Source organism: Zootoca vivipara, chromosome 1, assembly GCF_963506605.1.
Source record: "Zootoca vivipara chromosome 1, rZooViv1.1, whole genome shotgun sequence".
Classification (NCBI taxonomy): domain Eukaryota; kingdom Metazoa; phylum Chordata; class Lepidosauria; order Squamata; family Lacertidae; genus Zootoca; species Zootoca vivipara.
Genome location: NC_083276.1, coordinates 11,318,283 through 11,335,901, shown reverse-complemented (window position 1 = coordinate 11,335,901; position 17,619 = coordinate 11,318,283). Strand labels below are relative to the sequence as shown.

Here is a 17,619-nt window from a genome sequence, read left to right as displayed (position 1 = left end):
ACAAAAGGCAAGCAGACTGTTACAGGACAGGAATTCCTTACTTCCGCTTATCTGACCCATGAATAAGTTAGACTTGCCATTGACATAAAGCTCTGGCCTTCTTGCAGGTGCTGGAGGACAACGACTACGGCCGTGCAGTGGATTGGTGGGGCTTAGGAGTCGTCATGTACGAAATGATGTGTGGGCGGCTCCCTTTCTACAACCAGGACCACGAGAAGCTCTTTGAGCTCATTCTCAGCGAAGAGATCCGGTTCCCACGCACGTTATCGCCCGAAGCAAAGTCACTTCTGTCAGGCTTGCTGAAGAAGGATCCGAAGCAAAGGTGAGGCCTTGGCATTTCTGGTCTTCCGATGCAAGCGGCTCCTAAATCCCGGAGGCAGATTCAGGGCAGGTCAAAGGAAGTGCTTCTTCCCAGAAGGCGTAGTTAAACTAAGATGGACACACACAGTCCATTGTTAAACTGCCCCCCACAGGAGGCAGGGATAACCACCAACTTGGATGGCTTCCGAAAAGGATGGGGCAAATTTGAAGAGGAGGAGGAGGCTATCAAATGGCCTTGCACACCTTTGAAAGCCAGTGGCTAGGAATCTCAGGTAGGAAGAGTCTTGCTGGGCATCTAGTTGGCCCCTGCGAGAACAGGATGCTGAACTAGTTACTAGTCACTCGTAGCTGAGTAAGATTGTCTTCCATAAACACTGTTTTAACAATAAGTCTGTAAGTGACTGTGGAGGCCAATTCTGGACCCACTGGTCCTTCCACAGTGGGGACATTGGTTCCTGGGCGGGAGTTGATCATGGTGTGGATTTGCCAAGTGTGCCTTCCTCCTAGCACGATTCTCCCTTGTGTCCTGAGTTTGAGTGTCTTCAAAACCCATGACACCTTTGGTAAAGGCTGTTCTCCAACTGGAGCGCTCGCAGGCCAGTGTTTCTCAGTTGTCAGTGTTTATGCTACATTTTTTAAAAATAGATTTGCCTTGAGTGAGTCTTTAAACCTCTTTTGTTGACCACCAGCATTACGCTTTCCATTTAAGTTCGGAATAGAGTAGTTGCTTTGGAAGACGATCATCAGGCATCCACACAACACGACCACTCCAACGAAGTTGATGTTGAAGAATCATTTCTTCAACACTGGTGATCTTTGCTTCTTCCAGTACACTGATATTAATTCGCCTGTCTTCCCAAGTGATGTGTAAGATTTTTCGGAGACACCGTGGTTTGAAGTCCATATCGTGATAATCGGCATCATCATTTTTGACATGGCGATGTATCGTGAATCACAGGGTGTGTGTGCTATGCAAAAATCACAATGTGGGGAAAACCGTGAAGCCAGCTGATGCCTCTTCATAGCTCCTTCCTTATTTCAGACTTCATGATAGATCACACTGTTTAGCTGGTGTCACGATGCTGAAAACCAGATACCGCCCAGCCGTACTAGATGGGCCATTGTTCTCTTTGTTCTCCTGTGAGTCGGCTCTAGTGCTGGTATTCCTGGCTTGTTTAAGCCAGTGTTCCCCTTTGTGCCTGACGTTGCTTCGAAGCATCCTCTAAAATGAGCAGTGAAACGCCTTGTGTGTCATCCCAATGTCCGTATAATCTGACAGCATTTCTGCTAACTATAGAATTTGGCTGCTCCTTTCATGCTCCTTTTAATAGCAAATGTGGGGAAATGGAATATCATAGAGCAGGCATAGGGGCAGGCATAGGCATAGCCCTCCAGATGTTTTGGGACTACAACTCCCATCATCCCTGACCACTGTCCTGTTAGGTAGGGATGATGGGAGTTGTAGCCCCGAAATATCTGGAGGGCCGAGTTTGCCTATGCCTGTCATAGAGCAAGTAAAGATTATGAAGTGTTTCTTCCACTCCACCCACCCACCCACAAAAAAATCTACTGCAGTTCAAGTTGATTATTTGACTGTTGATTATTTTTTGTTAAATGTTTTAAGTGCATGTTTAATATATGTTTAGGCAAGCCTGTCCAGGCATGTAGTTGTTGATGTGTTTTATCCTTTCTTGCTGTTAATTTTAATTATTTTTAAATGCATTCAAATTGCTTTTAATTGATAATTTTAATGCATCGTTGAAACTGTTTAGAGGTTTTATTACAGGCTTGTTTTATTAGAGCTTTACTAGAGGCTCTTTTGTTAAATTTTGTTAAATAAATAAGTGGTGCGATCAGCATGCAAGGTTGCACAGGGCCTCCTTGGTAGAGGCATCATCCCCGTCCACACTTTTCTGCACCGTCACTTAGCTAGCAACGAGTCAGTTTCCCAAAGGCCAAATGAGTACCATTATAAAACCGCGTATAAACCCAAAACGTTTGCACCATGCTAAAGTGGCGCTGGTATTTTTCTCCCCACAGGTTAGGCGGTGGACAGGATGACGCCAAGGAGATTATGCAACACAAATTTTTTGCTGGCATCGTATGGCAAGATGTGTATGAAAAAAAGGTATTCAGAGTTTTGCATGTTGGAAGATGTGATTTGTTGGTGCTTCATACCTGGAGGCAGGAATGCTCTTGAAAACCAGGCATTGGGAACCGCAAGATGGTTGTTCCCCCCCCCCCCTTCCTCATAACCCATGGCTTTGCTAGTGTGGCTCTCTGCCACCCTCTAGTGTTCAACACCCTCAAAAGTTTATAGCTGGTGTGGCTGGCTGTTAGCTGATCAAAATGGGCCTTTTTGGCTCACAAATGGGCTTTTTTGGCTCACGTAGTGACGGCTGTTGGATTCAGCGACCTTGAGGATGGTTTCTTGATTAACATTTCACTGAACGTTGCTGTCAGCATGGACATTTCCAAGTATCATGCCATTCAGGTTAATTAAAAAGGCTTTGTGCAATCAGGTGGGAAAGATGGTTTACAGTTCCATTTGCCCCCTGTGTGTCAGCATCTTCCTCCTGTCCCTGCCTGTTCAAAGCCCATAAAACTTCCCAGACCTTATCCTGGTTCCCTTGTCTCCAAGCTTCTTGCAGAGAAAAATGGAAGGGGTGAGTCAGGTTGGGTGAGTGGCAGCCCATGCCCTCATTTACCTCCATTTCCGCTATGCATCTCTTTAAAAAACTGGCTCCGTGTCTTGCACTTTTTCACATGGAATTTAAACACTTTCATAGCTTAAGTCTACTATTTTCTCTGGCTGCTGCGCTGCAGTTTTCGCACTGCGATGGTGTAGAGTTAAAGGCCAATCTCTGTGCATCTTTACACAGCATGCTTCAGGTTGAAGCCTTAATATTTTTCGCAGCAAACCAGAATAGTTTTGCAACAGACTGTTCTCTCCCTTGCCGCCACCCCCAACTTCACGCAAGGACTCCTAGGAGTGCAGCTGCATTGTGTAAGCAGATATGGGGGTGTCCCCATTGCTTGCACTTTGGAGAGGCCTTTGCTCAAATTCCTGGGCGCCAATAGTCTCCCGTGTAGGTAACCTGCGATGCACCTTGGAACCAACATTTCAGCTGTCTTGTCTTCTGCTTCCTGGTTGATGCCTTGTCATTATGAATTCAGATCCAGCACTGCTGGCTCTCAGGTTGTGTTGGGAAGTGGTCCAGCATTTTTATGAGTACGGAAAGTACTCTTATTCCATGCAGGCCAGGCATGCACAATCAACAGAATTATAATGGCAGAATTCCCTCCCCCCTCCAAGAAAAACAACAACCCCTTATTGATCTTTTCTTAACACACAATAGTGGTGGTTCAGCTTTATCTTCTTCTGCATAGCCTTTTTCTCTGTTTGCCCACCTGATGCCAATACTGTTCTGACCCTGGGGTGGCTGACCAGTGGCTCTCCGGACGTCGCTGAACTACAACTCACATCAGCCCCAGCCAGCATGGCTAGTGCTCAAGAGAGGATGGGGGTTGTAGCCCAGCAATGCTGGAAGGCTGCGGGTTCTCCATCCCTGCCAGCCCCCACTAGCCCTGGGCAGTTACACAATGTTGTTTGACTCCAACTCCCATCAGCCCTTGCAAACTTGGCCAGAGGTCAGGGATTATGGGAGTTGTAGTTTGGAAGGCAGCACATTGGCTACTCTTGGCTTAGCAACATGCCATAAATGGACCCGTGTAGCCTGCGCTGGGACATAGCTTTATGTGAGCAGGTGGTTATGTATAAACTAGTTCCGCTGTTTTCTAAAACTGACAGTATAATCACTTGGCTTTTTACCCCTAAATTGTGCGCATCATAACCTTGTTTTCCATCGCTTCGGATTGTGAATTAAAACAAACAAAAAAAGTTAAAACAACATACTGTAGACGTATTTAAATTGGTCAGCATCACGCTTTAAGGTCCAGTTGTCTGCTCTGTGAGGTCTTGAGCTCTAAACGACCCGCCCATCCTCTCAAGTTCAGTACATCAGGCAATCATTTATAAAGTGGGTGAAAAAGCCAGATCAGGTGCCAGAACTACATTATGCTAAGTGAAATCAGCAGAGTGAGTTAGCCATTTTAAAAGGAGCGGAACCACCCCCCACCTATGGTAGGATGGTAAATACTGATGGTTTTGCTTCTCTCCTTTATTTCCAGCTCGTACCACCATTTAAACCGCAGGTGACGTCTGAAACGGACACGCGGTACTTTGATGAAGAATTCACAGCACAGATGATCACTATCACCCCTCCTGATCAAGGTAAAACTGCTGTGGTTGTCATTATAAAGACTTATATCACGCTGTATCACCAGGTTTGTCTTAATGAAAGGATTGTGTGCACTGACAGGGATTCAGCCAGTATCTCCCAGAAAGCAAAGACTTAAATCTAGTTCTTTGGAGTTTTATCGAAAGCACTGCAGATCGAGGGTTGGGAACCTCTGGCTTGTAGGCCAATCTCAGCCCACCATGAGGGCTCAGCATGGTTGAGAGTGGTTCAGATGTCAACTGGAAGAGAGGAGAAGGGTGATAAATCCTGCATTGGCTATGCACGTCTTTTCTCACCCAAGCCAGCCATGATTTAACCCCTGCCTCCTTAGCTGAGCAGGATCCCATGCAAACCTGTTTCTGATTCAGGAAGGGCATTGCATTGAAACCCCCTCCAAAAATAGAGGTTTTTCAACCAGCTCCTGTTTGAACCTCTGGTTTTACAAAGTCCAAACAGGAATGCTGGGCTGGTTGAAAGTCGTTCTGCAGGCTCCCCTTTTTCGACTTTGTTTGGCTTCACCTGCCTGTTCCCAACTCCCATCTGCTCCAGCCAGCATGGCCAGCAGTCGTGAATGACCCAGGAAGTCCCCTTCATTGGCTAGACAACCTGTAGACTTAGCTTCTTGAGACAGAGAGCCACAATGTGTGCATTTTGAAGTTGCCAGGTAAACTAGGAGTGGACGAAAGATAGAATGAGAGCCTCTTGGAGATCACTGGGAGGTTCAAAGTAGACAAAAAGGGGTTTCTGAATCCTAACAATTGCAGCAACAAAACTACTTTTTCCAACTATATTAGGCTGCTAAGGTAAAGAAAGGTTAGGAACATAGGAAGCTGCCTTGGACCAAGTCAAAACATTGGTCCATCTTCCTCAGTATTGTCCTGACTGGCAGCATCTCTCCCAGGTTTCAGGCAAGGGGGTCTCTCCTGGGGATGCCACAAATTGGACCTGGGACTTTTCTGCATGAAGCCCCTAACTCCTGTGTGAAAGGACTGTGAGCTCAGTTTAGTTCTGGTACTGAAAAGCAAAGCCCCCAGCTCGGAATATGCTCAGAGGCACCCTGTTTTTTAATTCTAAGACAACGCATCTTTTTGCATCTAGCTCTGGTTAGTTAGGTCTTGGGTAACCAAAACAAAATTAAACAAAGTAGATCCAACAGGCCTGAAGTCTTTCAAGCCTTGCTTGTAAAGCATTATACGCACTGGTATCTCAGCAGATTAATAGAATGCTTTCTTTCTGCTTCCAGATGACAATATGGATTACGTCGATAGCGAGCGACGGCCGCACTTCCCTCAGTTCTCTTATTCGGCCAGCGGAACGGCTTAGTGTTTCATTTATCCATTCACAGGAACCAATCAGACTGCATTTTGGGGACCTTATAATTTCGACGGACACTAGAGATCTCTCTACGATACATGATTTGCAAACTATGTTTGTACTACAGTTTAGTTGAATTTGTAGGAAGCCTCACAGGTTGTATATTTAAAACAATCCTGATGCATTTTTGAATCGGAATCTCTGAAGCGATTTTGAGGAAGGAAGACAAAGGATCCACTCATAGAGCGCAATTGAAAATGTAAGAGAAAGGCTTTTTCTTCCGAAAAACGACCTTTTTTTGGTTTTTAAGAATATGCACCAAAACTCTTTTATTTCTAGCAGTTTCAGATTTTCCATTATTATTTGGTTTTGGGGGTTTTTTGTGTGGAAAAAAGTAAAAAAGATGAAGTTTAAGGTTTTCAACCTAGCAGCAGCAACAGCAGTGACCATTTGAGAAAACCTCTTTTTTTTTATTTATTGCATACCATTTCATTATGTAAGTAGTGAACCTGCACTCTGAATCATTAGATATATTTAGGATGAGAGACAGATTTAGGTAGTGCAATACAAGCAACAATGCAAAAATAGTCTGGACAAACTCTGGAGACAACAAAAGGTTCAGCCGCTATTTGGACAGAAACAAAACAAAAAATGTCAGCAAAGTTAAGATACTAATTATAGGAATGGCACTAATGGCCTCAATGAGGTAAACTATCAGCAGAACTGATAGTTATGCTACTACACCTTCTTAAAAGACAGTACAGTTACATATCAAACAGAGCTGTATGGAACTTGATCCATATTCTGCAGTGCACTGGGAGGTAGTCTACTAAAGGCAGTGAGTTTTAATTATTCCCTCTGAGTGTATTTATCTAGGTTTAATCTTGCTGAATATCAGCAGATATCCACAGGCATTTTCTCTTGCCATGGCCCATGTTGAAACCAGCAGAAGTCGTACAAGGGTCTTTCTGAACTCATCTTCCCAGAATATTTTCTCATCCCAGTTTCCTACTAGTTGTGCCTTGGAGAAACGAGCCAGTTTTACCAACTTCAACTGGGGGGGGGGGACCACAAACGCTTATTAGTTGCAGAATTGACCAGCGGGGAGAGGGGTGGGCAGGCATGCCTGTATATTAAATGACAAAAGGAAAAATGCCGACAGCAACCGCACAATATTCTTAAGCGACGAAACATCTTGCCAAACAAGTTGACAAGTCAAATTTCAGGCAACGAAGCCATAGCTTTGTTCGTATATTTATAAAAGGCAGTTCTAAAATGGGAACGTGAAATGCACGTTGATATTACTACATCCATGTGTTCCGTCACATGCTTCGGTGTACATTTTTAATGATTATTTTTAGGGGGGTGGGGAGGAAAGCTCGGTGGTGACACCAGCACTTGGATCCAGGGGTGGGGAATGCGTGGCCCTTTGGACGCTGCTGTGTTTGCTCTCAACAACATCCATGTGCCTGCAAGTTCCCCGTCCCTGGTGAGGAGAAGCTCTGCCTTTTGCAGTTGCAGATGGGTGTAAAAAATATTAATTGGGTGAAACTTCATGTGTTCGAAAAGTGAACTCTCTCTTCCCCCATACCCTCCCCTTTATTATCACTTTGTTTTGCATTTTCACAGAAGCCACCTCATTTTGAATCTGCCAGACATTTGTAACTAAATTGTCTCTTTGCCTTTTGACACGGGCCAGGATTTCTGAACGCTTGCTTGTGCCGCGAATGAGTTTATTCAGTTGTGGCTTTATGTTCTTTTTAGATATGCTTTTGTTTCTGTTCTCTTACCTGTGCAAAAAAAGTTGATTGAATATACTGCAGTCCCTTAACACTTATTTTTTTTAATTTGAAAGGGAATATACCCTCAGTTTTCCCTCTACATGAAATCCCATCATTTTGTGTGTTCTTTTTTTGTTTTGTTTTTTTACAACATTCAACTCTAGTATTTTTACTTATGATATGAAAGTTTCCCTCAGAATACTTCAATAAAATGTGCTTTAACAAGTTAGCTCGGGCCTTGGCTTTGGTGGAACAATGCAGACTTTTGAAAGAGCAAAACTGGATGCAGCCTTTTCCCCTGCCTGCTGTGCAATGGATTTGGGAGAACCTTGCTAAAGGCTGAATTATCAGCCTGCTATAAGAAGGTGGGGCACACAAGCTGTTGCCAAGGAGCTACAATAGAATAATCAGCAGACTGAGGTGTGTGTATGATTTTACATTATACATAAAAAATATATACCTGCCATCAAGGGGGGGGGGGGGAGAGGCGAGAGCTCAGCCGTAACAAGAACTTCATTTCCAGGAAATACAAAATGGGAAGTGTTTAAGGAGTGTCTCATTAGCAGGACTTTGATTGCCACAAAGATCCCACGACCGGGAGATTGGTCAGACTTGGTACAGAGATGTGCAAGAAGCAATGCTGCTGAGCTCAAGCGAGCGAGTGTGAGAGGAGGAGGGTGGGAAGGGGGAAAGCTGTTTGGGGAAATGGGGCTGAAGCCTGAGAAAAAAAGTCTCTCCAAAGAGAAAGCTACTACAAAGGGTTCACTTGTGCAATAAAATCTGGCTGACAGCAGCATATGAGGGCTTTTAAACCACCACCACCCCAACGCACACACAAAAGGCAACCTTTCAGATCCAAAACCTGCTTTCCAACAGTGGATTTTTACTACTTGGACATAAATGTGGCAGCTCTAGCTTGAAATAAAGCACTCTGATAATTAATCAATCCCAAAATTCAGCCTGCTATAACTTGCTCTCCTGCATCATTTCCTATCTTGACTTTTTCCTGATTGAAATTGAAATACGTTATTGTCACTTGAAATACTTTATTGTCACTTGTACAACTTGTATACAGTGAGGTTACACAATTGGGTGTCCAATGTGAAACTGATAGTTAAAAGTACCTAAACCAGGCATCCCCAAACTGTGGCCCTCCAGATGTTTTGGCCTACAACTCCCATGATCCCTAGCTAACAGGACAAGTGGTCAGGGATGATGGGAATTGTAGTCCAAAACATCTGGAGGGCTGAAGTTTGGGGATGCCTGACCTAAACTTTCCTACTTATCTGTCCCCTATGTAATGCAACTGGTGTCATGAACAACCACTTGGCATCATTTGTGAAATGACTTGTGACCACTTCCTGTGTAGTATCAGGAGAGTCTACAAGTTTGTGGTTGAGCCTCTTTGAAGGTTATGTGAGCAGGGTTGTTTCAACTTTTCATGTATACCCAAACACTCTTACTTGGAAGGAAGAGAGTTAAAATAAGTCCTATGAGTCTAGGTTTATAAAAAAAAATACATAGAACAATTTAGATGGCTCATTTCTTCAACAAAGCATTACTTAAGAACTGGGGGGAAAGAGACAGTCATTCACAAACTGAATCTGGACAGTCTGTTTAGAAGCAGTATTAGATGCTGCAAACACAAGATGCTTAAATGATCCAAGCCACTGAAAAAGGAGGTTTACCGTGAATACTTTGAATCAGATTCTGACCACATCAAAGTTTAGGGGCATGGGAAGGTCCTTTATTCAGTCAGATTACTGACCCCTGTAGTTCATTTTTGTCTACACTGTCTGGCAACAGTTGTCCATTTGTCTCAGCCCTATCTAAAGACGCCACGGATCGAACCAGAGACTCCGCATCTGAAGAATGAGCTCCCTCTGAGCTTCAGCATTCCATTACGTTGCATTTCTAAGGAATTGAATAAAACTCCTCTTCCGCCTAATCAGAACAGATGCCAGCAAGGCTAGCCAAATGCACCCTCCACGAGAGATAATATAAAAAGTTTATTCTATTAAAATTACAGTTCTAGAAATATACACTATTTATAAAGCGGCACCCCAATGTCACAGTAGCAAGACGGGCGGTGGGGTGGGAATTGTCCACCTATTTAAACAAGATAATTATGTCCTTAAAACTTAGTACTGTCGTTTCGAGCATTTTAGTCTTCAAACATGGAGCAGCCATTGCAAAGTATTCGCTCGCCAATGTCATCGGACCTAGAAGAAAGAAGGCAACAGGCAATTCAGTGCACCTTTGTGTTCTGTACGGTTTAGGAAGAGAACGCCAGCTCCATCACCTCTACCACATGCAAAGGAAGTCATGAGGTTGAATAAATTAAGCTGTGAGGGAATAATAATAATAATAATAATTTATTATTTATACCCCGCCCATCTGGCCGGGTTCCCCCAGCCACCAAAAAACCAAAGAATCACCTTGCTGGATTAAATCGAGGCCCACACCAGAATAACCTGTACATGCAGGGTGCATTTAGCTACAGTGGGCAACTGCTTTGAGAGATGAGACAATTAATGAAGGGCATGTATAACCGTGAACTCGTGCAACAAATTAAACAATGGAACAGTTCTCATGCAATGCTAAGCCATACAATGACTAAGCAAAGTATGTGGATACTCATAGGAACATCATAACCCTGCTTTGCTCCTCCCCTGCTTAGTTCCAGGGAGATCAGCAACAGCAGGAACAGGTAGTGTGTGGGTATTTGGAGGCAAAAATCACCTAAACTCACTCATGCTTACTCATGGTTCAATTTCATGTTGGCTGCAGAGGAGCTTATCCTATATAATAAAGTCCAAGCGTCTCTGCGTCCAGTCCCTGTGTCACTGGGTTTGCGCTACTGCGCATGTGCCCCACGGACAGCCGTTGGGACTTGGAACGCAGAGACACTTGGACGCCGACGCCGCATCCACGACGCTCCCCTGCGGCCTGGCCTACGGGGAGGAGGCTCGCCGGCCCCGGGATCCACCCACCGCCACCTCCTTTCCGCCCCTTGGTTGCCTGCCACCATGGGCGCTGCTGGGAGAAGGAGAGGTGTTGGGGCGCTAGAACGTATGTGAGAGGAGCGGCGGGGCCGCGGCCTTCCCTCCCTCTCTGCGCTCAGCCGCAGGGCATGACAGGAGAGCGAGTTTGTTTACTTGCGTTCCTGGCGCACCCCGCAGCCAAGCGCAGAGAGGGAGGGAAGGCCGCGGCCCCGCCGCTCCTCTCACATACGTTCTAGCGCCCCAACACCTCTCCTTCTCCCAGCAGCGCCCATGGTGGCAGGCAACCAAGGGGCGGAAAGGAGGTGGCGGTGGGTGGATCCTGGGGCCGGCGAGCCTCCTCCCCGTAGGCCAGGCCTGGCCAAGGAGGTGGCGCCGCAGCCCCGGCTTCTATAGCCGAGCGGCGGGGTTGCGATCCGGCCTTGCCGCTGCCGAGACACGAGCTTCGGGCCGCCGCCGCGATGGACCTGCGGATCCTGGAGCCCCGCATGCGGGTGCTGAGCCTGGCTCGCAGCGGCCTCTGGCTCTACATGCACCCGCTGCTCAAGATGCTGCTGCTGCCCCAGCGAAGCAGGTGCCCCACCGGGTCGGGGTCGGGTTCCTAGCGGCATGTATGCGTGTCGTGCGTACGCACACTCGCGTGTACCGTGTTTCCCCCTTTTTAAGACACAGTCTTATTCTTTTTTTTACTCAAGAAAACACACGGTGTCTTATTTTCAGGGAATGTCTTGTACCTTAAGGCCTCCTCGGAGGGGCCAGGCAGCTGGCTGGGATGCTGCTGGGCGCTCTGTGTGGCGCTGCAGCAGCAGCTGGTTCCAGGCACCAAGGCAGCAGGCCGCTGGCTCAGTGCTTCGTCCGGCACTGCGGAGTGCTCCTCTCTGCAGCTGCCGGTTCCGGTAGCAGGGCGGCAGGCAAAAAAACCAAAACCAAAGAGGCCAGGCCGCTGCGCTCCGCCCAGCGCTGCAGGGCGCTCCGAGCCCTCGGCGCTGCGGAGCGCTCCTCTTTGCAGCTGCCGGTTCCGGTGGCGGGGCGGCAGGCAAAAAAGAAAAAAAAAGAGGCCAGGCCGCTGCGCTCCGCCTGGCGCTGCGGAGCGCTCCGCAGCCGCCGGTTCCGGTGGTGGGGCGGCAGGCCGCCTCAGGCAGGCAAAAAAAGAGAGGCCAGGCTGCTGGCTCGGGCGCGCGGAGCACCCCGAGCCTCTGAGAGCCAGCAGGACGAGGAGGAGGCTTGCCGGGTCGTTGCCCAGCAGCGCGCGCGGAGCGCCCCGAGCCTCCGGCAGCCAGCAGCAGCAACAACAATCGCAGAGGCTCGGGGCGCTCCGCGCGCGCTGCTGGGCGACAACCCGGCAAGCCTCCTCCTCGTCCTGCTGGCTCTCAGAGGCTCGGGGTGCTCCGCGCGCACTGCTGGATGCTGACCTGGCAAGCCGCCTCCTGCTCTTGCCGGCTCCCAGAGGCTCGGGGCACTGCACCATGCCTCAGCCCCCACAGCACTGAGCGCGCCTCCTTCGCCTCCTCTTCCCCAGCCTGCGCTCGAGGCCACGGTGCGTGCAGCCGCCTGCTGCCCAGACTTTTTGTTCTCCGCCCCTCCGTCTCGCCCACCTCGAGCCTCACATTGTTCGCCTCTTCGCCCGCAACTCCCTCCCGAGACGCGGAAAGCTGCTTCGCGCGGCAGCATCTGCTGAAAAGCAATCGACTCTCGCGCCCCCTCGCCTCCCCCCCCTCAGGAGTCCAGCGCAAGGTCCGGCACTGAGCTCTGCCTGCGGGGCCCCGAGGATCCGCGCACACCCTTGCCTCCCCCTCGGCGGCCCTGCTCAGCGGTAGCCCACGCCGCTTGCCGGACACCCCTCTTCGCTGTGACTTCTTTCTCTGCTTTACTTCTTATTTCTATACTCTTGCCGCGGCGTGCTGGGTCCCGCTGGCTGGCTGGGGCACTCAGCAGTCTCGCTCCTCGGAGGTATGGCTTATTTTCGGGGTATGGCTTATATTTCCTAAACGCTTAAAATCCTGCTATGGCTTATATAATGACTACGTCTTAAAATAGGGGAAACACGGTACCAAGGGGATGAAGGAAGACAAGAGGTCTGCTCTAGCACCCGTTATTTTAATGGGCTTCAAGATACTAGCTTATGTATATTATTTTCCTCCCAAAGCGGCCCAGGCTGAGAAGCCTCCCTATTCGGCCCATGAGGCTGTTGGTGCCAAAGCCAAGCCCCTCTCCTGCCCTTTACCTGTAGGCCAGGTAAAAGGCTTGCTTCCTGGCAGAAGTGGGGTTTTCACACGGTGCTAATCAGCTGGTTGCGAGTGCTTGCAATGACTTGTGCCTTTGCTCGCAAGTTTGATTTGCCACACTGTTAAAATAGCCTGCAAGGGCTGGGGACTTGGCTCACTGGTGGCTGGAAGTGGTTCTCCAGCCCCGCTCCAGGACATGAGAAAATTTCTGATGCCAATATTTGCAGGGAGTTCTGCTAACCTAGACTGCCTTTCCCTCTCCTCGATTTTCTTAATATTATCTAAGTTCAAACTAAAATCTGAGGTTCAAAGGCCATTGCATATATCTCACAATGTGTCAATGCTTCCTTGCAGCTTTTGGCATACGTCCCACTTCTCCAAACCAATTTTGCGGGGAATGCTATTACCAACCAGTTTGCTACATTCAGCATGCAGAGTGACCCAAACCAACTGAAGGAAGTTTTAACTCATGCCTAGTCTGCATGGACACTTACTCTGTAACAGAACACAAGGAGCAAGCAACTACATGGCAACAGCTGCAGAGTTTACTGCAATTCTGGCATATGTGCCGATCGCACTGAGAGCAAGTTTCTTTGACGTCAACTGTTCTTATGCACGAGGAGCAGGCCGTGGAAACGCATTCCGGCAGAGCTGTGTAGAAACGTACAGATTGTATGTTAGAACAGATTTGAGCATCAAGTGTCAGAAAAAGCACCCATTTCAGAAAGCAGATCACAATCTTCAAGCCATCTACAAAGAATTGTAGAGTTGGAAGGGACCCTGAGGATCATCCATTCCAAGGCTCTGTGATGCCGAAATCTAAACTAGATGATACATATGGAATCCTATTGAGCTGCTCTGAAGGGAGGAATTGTGCCTGCTGTTCTTCACAGAAATGCTGCAGACAACTTGAATATGCCCTGTGAGCCTCAGTTTGCTCCCTACGCCACACAAAGATCAAGGCTTACAGTTCCTCCAGAGAAGCCCAACTGGAGCAAGTCAATTGCTCTATACATGCATATCACAGTTACACTGAACTTAACACTGCAACCCAATAGAAGAAAAGTGAACAGAAACAGAATCCACTGCACAGGTACTTGAAAGCTGGCTAAACTTGCTTACCTGTTTCTCTTGCACAGGGCTGTATAAGTTTTCCATCCTGCCCAATTAACATTTGTCCACTGCAACTAAGCCGAGAGCAAACTTCTGGTCTGCCTGCAAGCAGCTCTGGAGAGTGTGCTCCCGCCGTGCTGCCATTCCATGTGTTATCCATGTATGCCTGGGCACCCCTGAAGAGCAGTTGCTTTGTTTTCTCTGCAAAAAAGGACAAGGTGGGAATGGTAACAGAAAACTATCTCGAACTGGTTTCCCACTCTACTGAATATCATCTTCCCCAAGAAAGAAACATTTCCACCACCACCTCAAAGCTATTCTGCAACAGCTTTTGTTTCATTGGTAGAGCATGAGACTCTTGATCTCAGCGTTGTAGGTTTGAGCCCAACATTGGGCAAATGTTTCCTGCATTGCAGGGGGTAGACTAAATGACCCTTGTGGTACCTTCTACTCTACAATTCAAAGATCACTTCAAAGGAGGAAAGGAAGGCTGCTTCTTTATGCTATCTACAGATCACTCGCTAGGTTCTGAGAATGTGAAGTAGCTAACAACTTGCCCAGATGGCAACAACCCAAGTAACAGACCCTACTTTCCCAGCACTGTATCCCCATTCAATCCCCCATTATGAAAACACCAGTCCACATTTCAGCCACAGCTCATTACTCACAGGATAAAGCACTGACCCCAGATTCCTCTCACACAGGAACAGAAACATAAACATATGCAACTCATCTGCACTTTGTATTTTATCAGCTTATTAGAACACAAACTCTTATGACCACCAGTTGTTAGTCAAAAATCTTTTTATGTCCAAGCAATAGCTTATACAGTAATAAGAACCTGATTTCCCAACATGCATTGCATTCTTATATTTAAATGTGTAACAGATATACCAGCTTTGTCATTGAAAGGTTTTTATGTTGCACAAATCCCTGCAACTGTGTTAGTTTGTGGCAGAAAGAACACTGTGGCAAAATTAGGGCATAGGAAATGCCCCGTGGGGTGAAAATGAGGGGGAGAGACAGAAGATTTGTGTACAGGGAGGGCGGGAGGATATATGCACTTCCACCCAATGCGTGGCCATGCATTCATGTGCACAAAAGCAAAGCTGTGTGGCTTCACACACAAAAACCTACTACACCAGAAACACAAAGCACACCAATGTGTGACGTAGATAAAGACACATGAATAAACATGCAATTAAAAAGAAAGCGAGGTACAATGGAGATCAAACCAAATTAATTAGCAAGGAGCTGAAAATCTTAAAATCACATTGGAGACTCTACCAAGAGAGATCACACTGCAGAATGTAACCAGGATTAAAGTTAGGAAGTGCAATGCAGAGTGGCTCTGCAGCAGGAGTCACCAACTTTGGGGGGACCTTGGGCACCACACACACACACACACTTACAATCAAGTACACAACTTATTCTTTTGGTTAAAATAGAATGCTTCTTTCAAGCCTAACTTCAAAGTGGAGCGGCAACCACAGCTTTATGGAAATGTTTATTTCTATCCATTTTGATTTGCATGTGGTTTCCAAAGCCAGGGGAACTAGGCTGTCACAGCCTCACCAGCAACCGCTTGTGTTTCCTTGACAGGTTAAAGAGGAGAAAAATCTCTCTGCCCCTTTGCTGAGTAGGTGGGACGTGGGTGGCGCTGTGGGTTAAACCACAGAGCCTAGGGCTTGCCAATCAGAAGGTCGAAAGTTCAAATCCCTGTGACGGGGTGAGCTCCCGTTGCTCGGTTCCAGCTCCTGCCAACCTAGCAGTTCAAAAGCATGTCAAAGTGCAAGTAGATAAATAGGTGCCACTACAGGAGAAGGTAAACGTCGTTTCCATGTGCTGCTCTGCTTTCGCCAGAAACAGCTTTGTCATGCTGGCCACACTGACCTGGAAGCTGTACGCCGGCTCCCTCGGTCAAGATGAGATGAGCGCCACAACCCCAGAGTCGTCCACGACTGGACCTAAGGGTCAGGGGTCCCTTTACCTTTACTTTAATCCTAGTTCCCTCTTGCAAAAAGGCCCCATTTTCAGACCCTGATTCAGCATCCACAGAAGATGCAAGAGCACAATAGCATTGCCTAAGCGCTAGTGCCTGCAGGGGAGGCCTTTGGGGTAGAAGTCCAGAGCATTAAGGCAGCAGAATCAGAAATCTTCCTCCCAAAACACAGCAGAGCTGGTCTGCCATGTGCTTCATCACACAATACCCATTCCTATCCCAAAGAGGCGAAGGCAGTTAAGAGAAGTCTGGTGTGTAAAAATTGCCTAACTGTAACACTAATTCCTGGGCGCGTGCAGAGTGCTCTCCTTTCATAAGGAAAAGCAGGCAGGTTCGAGGTCAAGCACCTCTATGCTTAGAAATGCAGGGCGAGTGGGTGGGGTGTCTCAGCTTCAAGAGAGAACCCACTGGTCCCTGGGCATGTGCCGAAAGAAAGACCAGGCAGGGAAAGGATGAGAGGTGCAGCAGAGGAGAGGGAGGAAATCTCTTCAAAAAACGCTCTCCATGAAAAGAACCACAGCGCCTGGGCATGTGCAGAGTGTTTTCCCTTCAGAGGAAACAAACACCAGGCAGGTTTGAGCTGTGTGCTTAGCAGAGAAAAGGCTGGGAGATGTGGAGACGGAGGAATCTCTTCACACAACTCTCCCCTCAAGAATAAAAGGGCCTTTGCTCCATTCTGCTCCTTCCCCTACCCCCACCCCGCTGAAGCGTTCCGTTCTCGCGAGAGAATGAACTCAGTGCTCGCGAGAGTGAAAAACTGGTCAGGAAGCGGCGCCCTTGACCAAAGTTTCGTCCTCGGGAGAACACGGTTCCGAGTCCCTCCCTCGCGCCCGGCCGCCGCCGCCTCCTCACCGAAGATCTCGCGGCGGTAGCGCTCGCCCTGGACGCCCTGGCTCAGCTCCCTCAGCCTCACGCGGGTCTTCAGCTGCACCGGGGAAGAGTCCCCGAACGGGCAGGAGCGCTTCGGCATCCCCTTCCCCTCACGTCACGCGCCCGAGGAGACCAGCGCCGGCAGGAAAGCGCTTGTTTTTATGTAGCTGGCTGGGCCCTCCCGCGCGGGAAAATAGCAGCGGCGGCGGCGGCGACTCAACACAAACTTCTTTCAGATCTCGCCGCCACGCCCCCACCTACTTCTACGTCACGAGGTGTGTCAGCCAATAAGGAAGGACGCAGAGCGCCTTGAAAGCATAGGTGGGCGGGGCTGGCGTGGGCGGGATTTATGACAGGGTGTGTGGGCGGGACTCGAAGCAGGCCCTCCTACCACAGGAACCGTAGCCTTGATGACACCGCTAGGGGGTGGGGCCGAGGCGCTTCCGTGGAGGTAAGTCGTACTGTTGCTCTATCTTATCTATCTATCTATCTATCTATCTATCTATCTTGTTGGGAAAGATTGAGGGCACTAGGAGAAGGGGACGACAGAGGACAAGATGGTTGGACAGTGTTCTCGAAGCTACGAACATGAGTTTGACCAAACTACGGGAGGCAGTGGAAGACAGGAGTGCCTGGCGTGCTATGGTCCATGGGGTCACGAAGAGTCGGACACGACTAAACGACTAAACA

General features: G+C 48.1%; 2 protein-coding genes across 3 annotated transcripts in view; one reads left to right on the top strand and one right to left on the bottom strand.

Moving 5' to 3' along the window:
* The window catches only part of AKT1 (AKT serine/threonine kinase 1), a 106,244-nt gene extending 98,931 nt beyond the window's left edge, over positions 1 to 7,313 (top strand). For both annotated transcript variants that reach the window (XM_035104871.2, XM_035104862.2), the window contains exons 11-14: positions 108 to 322; positions 2,362 to 2,449; positions 4,513 to 4,615; positions 5,866 to 7,313. In XM_035104871.2, coding sequence (XP_034960762.1) covers positions 108 to 322; positions 2,362 to 2,449; positions 4,513 to 4,615; positions 5,866 to 5,945 — 486 coding nt within the window. In that variant the 3' untranslated portion in view covers positions 5,946 to 7,313. The remainder of the gene's footprint in view (positions 1 to 107; positions 323 to 2,361; positions 2,450 to 4,512; positions 4,616 to 5,865) is intronic.
* A 192-nt stretch (positions 7,314 to 7,505) lies between these two features.
* On the bottom strand, positions 7,506 to 17,239 carry SIVA1 (SIVA1 apoptosis inducing factor). The gene is made up of 4 exons (XM_035104848.2): positions 16,912 to 17,239; positions 14,067 to 14,258; positions 13,439 to 13,595; positions 7,506 to 9,939 (listed from the first exon to the last, which is right to left on the bottom strand). Exons 1-4 carry the CDS (start codon positions 17,027 to 17,029, stop codon positions 9,882 to 9,884), a joined length of 525 nt encoding a protein of 174 aa, XP_034960739.1. The 5' UTR covers positions 17,030 to 17,239; the 3' UTR covers positions 7,506 to 9,881.
* Positions 17,240 to 17,619: the final 380 nt, after the last annotated feature.

Coding starts and splice junctions, on each gene's coding strand:
- SIVA1 (XM_035104848.2), bottom strand. CDS start 17,029: ATGCCGAAGCGCTCCTGCCCGTTCGGGGACTCTTCCCCGGTGCAGCTG. Junction 13,596..14,066: donor GCCCTGTGCAAGAGAAACAG/GTAAGCAAGTTT, acceptor GTTTCTACACAG/CTCTGCCGGAATGCGTTTCC. Junction 9,940..13,438: donor TCCTTGTGTTCTGTTACAGA/GTAAGTGTCCAT, acceptor TCTTTCTTCTAG/GTCCGATGACATTGGCGAGC.